The sequence below is a fragment of the Hipposideros armiger genome, unplaced genomic scaffold, assembly GCF_001890085.2.
Source record: "Hipposideros armiger isolate ML-2016 unplaced genomic scaffold, ASM189008v1 scaffold_824, whole genome shotgun sequence".
Taxonomy (NCBI): domain Eukaryota; kingdom Metazoa; phylum Chordata; class Mammalia; order Chiroptera; family Hipposideridae; genus Hipposideros; species Hipposideros armiger.
In genome coordinates this window covers 57202-62943 of record NW_017732174.1, presented here as the reverse complement: position 1 = coordinate 62943, position 5742 = coordinate 57202, and the positions used below count along the sequence as shown (strand labels likewise).

The following is a 5742-nucleotide window of genomic DNA, read 5'->3' as shown; positions in this document are numbered from 1 at the left end:
AGAACCGCCCAGGGTCCGCCCCGCCTCCCTAGCAACCCCACTACCGCCCATCAGTCTACTTCCTCTTTCTCTTTGAACATATATAACCCCTCCTGCTAAAATAAAATTTGAGGCTTGATCATTTCCCTGTCTTGCCTCCATTTCTTTGCGTCTCCCATTTTCTCCCTTTTAGAGATGGCTTGTTCGGGTTCCTGTTGAATGCCCTGCAGGCCGGGGCAGCTCAAAATGCTCAAAAGGGCTCAAAAGGGGCCTGACTGTCTCGGACTTGGAGTTTTTATCTCTTTTTCTCTAGAATGGGCTGTTCTCCTCTTGAGTGTGGGACCACCTGATTGATACCTGTGATTGACAAGAGACTATAATGGGGAAGGGAGGTCTTTTGGGCGGTCACATTCTGGTGGACATGCAGGAATGCAAAGACCCAATGCTCCCCTCTAACTGCCTGTCTTGTTTCCCTTTGAGAGATGTGATCCCCACAAAATCTCTATGGGAAGTTGAGGGACGGCAGATCATTTCTTCTGTATCTGCTTCCTGAGAGGCAGGGGTGTAGAGGTGTTCCTCAGATGAAAGGAAGGGGTCTCAAGATCCGCCTGGGAGACCGTGTTGGCTTCTTCAGTTGTGACTGGCAATCTTGCTGGGGTATCATCTGTATTCCCAAGGCCCCTGAATGAGGAAAAATAGATTTTAATTAATAAACTTGTTAGCTGTCATGGAGCCTGTGGCCGTTTGACTGGTGGCATCAATTGTGTGGGCCCAGAATGGGTTTGGAAAAAAATCATTAGGCTTACTGGCCTGGGGGATATTAGGAAGTCACAGGCTTTCAGTAGTTATCTGAAGCAGGGGTAGGAGATTTCTATGAACAATCTATTGTTTAGGATTAAGAAACTGACTTACAAACAATCAAGAAGCAGGGGGAGGGCCGGCTAAATGGCGTGATGGTTAAGAACTGGCTTGGGACGCCAGAGGACCCCGGTTCGGATACCACATATGAGGGTCAGTGACACTGCCCTCCACAGCTAAGATGCTGAACAACAGCTCAACCTGGAGTTGGGCTGCTGTGAGTCGCCGGCGACGGCATAGGCTGCAGCCCCTGCGGCAGTGGGTTGCCATGGGCTACCGTGTGTAGCCAGCAGCCAGCGTGAGCAGCCAGCAGCCGCTGTGAGCGGCCATCCAGAAGCCAGTGACTGATCTGCCTCGCCTGGGAAGAGCAAAACGTTGGTGCCAACTTGGTCCAGTGAAGCAATGTCCTCCACAACTAGACTGAAGAACAAAAAGATAGCAACTTGTCTGTTCCCCTTCCCCCAATTCCCCAGTGCTGTTCCCATCTCCGAATTCCTGAATTTAAATAAATAAATAAATAAATAAAAGAAGCAGGGGGATAGGAGAAAGCTATGATTCAGGATACGAGCAATCTTTAATCCAAGATTCACAAACTGATTAGAAGAGTAATCAAAGCCAGGGGCTAAGGAACTAAGAAACTGGGGAGGAGGAGACTTAACATCTATAGGAAAAAAGGCTTAAAAGTTTTCATTGGGGTGGAGGTGGGGGGGTAAGGCTACTAGCCTGGCCGGTAACAAGAAAACCTGCAGTCAATGTCAGGGGCTGCACCAGGGATGCTGACTAGACTCCAGAGGGTGTGAGCTGACCCTGAGCCCTGGGCAGAGGTGGGCTCTGACCTCCAGGCTGAGAAGCCAGTTATCCCCAGCTTTGGTCATTGCGGGTCTCAGGCCTCCTGACTCCATCTTAGGTGACTAAGAATCTTTGTGGAGGTGTCTGAGGGTACTGCTCAAAATGAGCAGTGGCCCCATAGGGAATTCCAACACAACTGTAGTTAGATATTTGACTCATCCGGGACCGTGCACATAAAGGCTGGTTACTTAGTGCTCCGATTCCTCACGGTTGTACTAGATAGCCAGGGAGAGAAACCGAGGCACATAAGAGAGTTGAAGCGACTCGGGAGGTAACAGCCCCTTGGAGCTCAACCTATAAGCAGCACACTTCAACCCACTACATAATATCACTAGATATTTGTTCAGTCTCTGCAGATCTCAAAAGAAAACTAAAAATTAACATGGGCGATTGTGCCTCAAAGGCCGACAAGCTCCCAGCCCCCAGCACCATTTACACTTCTGCAGATGTATAGTTCCTAGGAGTCTTGCAAATACGTATAGACATGGAAAGATTTAACTAGAAGCGATACCAACTTAAGATGGCTAAAATGGAGCCCTTATAACATCTAAATGAATTTTTGTGTACACAATTAGAAAAAGCTGGCTTAAAAAAAATCAAACTGAACAAAATGGGAGGCTTACCTCAATTGGCAAATAGAAAGAAGCCTCTAAAATGGTGTTAAGTTTAAGGCTCCTAAACAAAACTTGTATAAGAGAATTTTCGTTCCAAAGAGTTTATGACCAGACCTAGGGCTGTCTCTCAAAGGGGAGACCAGCAGCTAAGTCCTAGTGGGTAAGGGTTTTATAGCTGAAGTTGGATACAGAAGTAAAAAAACAGTTAGTGTGTAAAAAAAGGAAAAAAAATGGTTAGTTTATNAGACCAGTTTCTAGAGGAATCTCTCTAGAGAGCACAGAAGGTCGTAGACCCGGTTCTGAAGTCCAACCAGGATCACACTGTGATGAAAGGAAGATGCTACAGTGGGTGTGAAATCAGTGGCTCCCTGGGGAGGGAGAGAATGTGAGTCCTGTTAAGAGGACAGAAGTGATCAGAAGGGAAGTCTAGGTTTCGCTGTTGTACACAGGGAGGTAAGAGCCAAAATTAGTAGAAACAATATGTGTTATGTTAGCAAATTTAGGAAGAAGGTCCCTGTCACCAATTTCAATGGACAGTCAGTCAAATGGGGAAGGAGCCCCCACACGGGCATGTGGCATGCGTTCTTCCCTTTGTCTCTAACTCAGGAAACAGAGCTAGAGCTTGATCAAATTCATCCATAGAGGGCAGTGTCTAAGAGAAAGGACAGTGGCCTGTGGATCTCACTGTCTGCGAGAATCCCGTCCAATGCTAAAGGTGTCAGCATGAGGACACACGTGTGTGAAATAGGCAGTATACCAGTCAGATGGCACGAGGTCACCACCCACTTGGGAAGGTCTCGGGAACCACTGGGAGGAACGGGAGCCTCACACCTGGACGAGGATGTGAGTCATGAGTCGGGCAAAGTGAGCCTGAGAGCTTTTGGGGACAGACCTGTCCTTCTGCCTTTGACTCCCTGGTTGAATCATGTAGAGAGCACATCAAGGGGTGACAGTCTCTGTCATGTGGCCTGTTTGCTTGTTGGCATCAGGGAGGGAAGGAGCCCTAGACGGAGGCACAGTGGAAGCTCGTTCTTGTGACCTGGGAAACTGGCTCATGACGGAGCCAGGGGCTGCTGCTCTGACTAATTCCTGTGTCCTTTCCTATTGTCCAGGAGGGTGGGCCTGGCCACAGGTGTTAGTGGGAGAATCCCGGGAGGCTTCAGGGTGGAGGAAGCAGAGCAGAGCAGGGCAGCGTGGCTGGAATGAAGGAGGAGGCAGGTGAGGGACAGGAAGGAGCAGAGAGAGCCAGAACTGACCATGGTAATGAGCAGGGGGGCTTACAGGTGACTTCAGAGACCCCAGGGACCAAGAGCCCACGGCTGGTCCAGAGAAGGACCAGTGCAGCAGAAAAACCTTCCCATGGCAAGCAGCCCCACAGTCACCATGAGGCTTGGCTCCTGTGGGGACTTGGGGACAGGTGGTCAGAGGGATGGAACGTGGTTCCCAGCCCCTGGATGGACAGGGAACAGGAGTGGCCAAAACCTCCTAGGACTCTGCATCCACCTTCCAGAATCTGTAGAGATTATGAATCACTCACTCATTCATTCATTGACTCATCATAATTCCTTCCTCCTTCATCAAAAGCAATTGAGTGTTTGTTACGTGTTGGTCCCTGAGCTGGTTGCAGGTGTGGAGTGGGGAGTGAGAAGCAAAGTCCTCTCCTTTATACTCCAGTGGGAGTGACACCAACACATCAGGAAACAAATAAGTGATTTCAAGTCCAGTGCAGGGAGGGGCCATCGGCCACCTGAGGGGGAGGCCTGGGCGTCCCAGCACTGACTGTGATGGTTACTGCAGGTGTTTTGTTTCTAGAGTAGAAACAGATTAAGTTTCCATTTGCTTTCACTCCCCACACCAGAATCTCTCCCTCTGAGCCGGGGACACCTGAACCAACACATAAAACGCCCTCGAGGGGAGGAAGGGACGGGGCTGTGACTGCCAACAGATCTTGGCCAGTCATGGTCTATGTTCCCCTGTAACTCAGTTTCCCCTGAATGAAACAGGATAAATGGTAAATGGTTTCAGACTTGTCATGTGGCCTGTGAATCTTAAACCTTTCACAATTACCTGACCTAAAGCTTGGAACAGAAATGCTGCCCAAAGTAACGGCATCTGTTATTTGATCCATGAGACAGGGCTCCCTGGTTCGATCCTTGGTGGATGAGGAGCTGCCAGGAGCTTATTCTCTCCTCTGCCCCTCCCTGGGGACACTGACCTTGCTCTGGGGTCTCCTAACTCCCCCAGGTCAGTCGGCTAATGGCCTTATGACCTTGTCCATCTGGGCTCCATGCACAGTCTCAGGTGAAGGACCAGGCCCCGCCCCTGCCCAGATGTGACTCCTGGGGCTGAGCCCTGGCTGGTGACCAGCTCAGGAGCTTGGGGCTCAGGCACCCAAGAAATCACTGTTCCCAGTCAGCCCTGCCCAGGAGGCCAAACCCAACCTGGGACAGGCTCCTCAGCATCCCTGGAGTCAGCAGCCCTGGGTTAGAGGTCTGGGGAGGTGCTGCCTGGGCTGAGCTTCTCCATCAGGACCCCAGGGGGCCACTCAGGCCAGGCTGACCAAGCCCTGCAGGGTCTTTCTGAGTCATGGTCACGGAACTGGCCCAGGGGCTGGACTGAGACTGGTCTCCCTCTGCTGAGTTACTCCCATCAGACTGGTCCTTCATTCTGGGGTGAATTCTGCAGGGGCTGGAATCTGGGAAGGGAACTCTGATCTTGTGAAGCTTGTCTCCACTGTGTGTGTCCTGCACTAAATACTGAAACCCCAACCTGGGAGGTAATGCAGGGGGGACGGAGGCAGAGTCCAGGCTGTCAATCTGCGTGTTTGAAGTAGAATTCATCCCACCCGACACCCAGACGTCAGAGATGAATCACTCACGGAATACACTGAGCTGTCCAGTTACTTCTTCAGCCTGTAAGTCTCTATGTGTGTACAGTAGGGTATAGTGTCCTGCGTCATTCAGAGTGACTCTCTGGACCAGCAGGGATCCATTGGGGTATATTGTCTCTCGACCACTGTATGCTGGCCCAGTTTCATTTATCTGAGTGTCTGTTCTATATGATGCAATATAACGTTTGATGTCTCCTCTTTCCCCTTTGTACCAGGTATAGCGTAGAAGATCTTGATTCTGATTGTGGACAAGGAAAAGCACATCCTTCCCTTCAGCAACGTTGGGCGGCAGCAATTCAAGAGTGAGTCGGGCAGTGGTGGGCGGGCTCCAGAAGGTTAAGAGTGAGACTAGGAGGAAAGAGAGAAATTGATCAATATTTGGGTCTATGTGTTGAGATGGAAAGATGAGGCTCTAGATCCTGAGGTCTCTTCATCTCTCAGCCTTGGGTGTGTGTGTGTGTGTGTGTGTCCCAATGTCAAGGTCAGCAGCATGGCCGCCATTACTTCAGCACCTCTGAACCTGTTACTTCCTCTGTTTCTAATACTCTTCTC

The 5742-nt window shown here is 50.3% G+C and overlaps 1 protein-coding gene across 1 annotated transcript in view; it reads right to left on the bottom strand.

Moving 5' to 3' along the window:
• Positions 1 to 5742, bottom strand: part of LOC109374443 (carcinoembryonic antigen-related cell adhesion molecule 1-like) — a gene marked incomplete at its 3' end in the record, with an annotated part of 67567 nt that overhangs the window by 8235 nt on the left and 53590 nt on the right. Inside the window, exon 2 of the mRNA XM_019629018.1 lies at positions 5179 to 5538. Within this exon, the coding sequence (XP_019484563.1) occupies positions 5179 to 5538 (360 nt within the window). The remainder of the gene's footprint in view (positions 1 to 5178; positions 5539 to 5742) is intronic.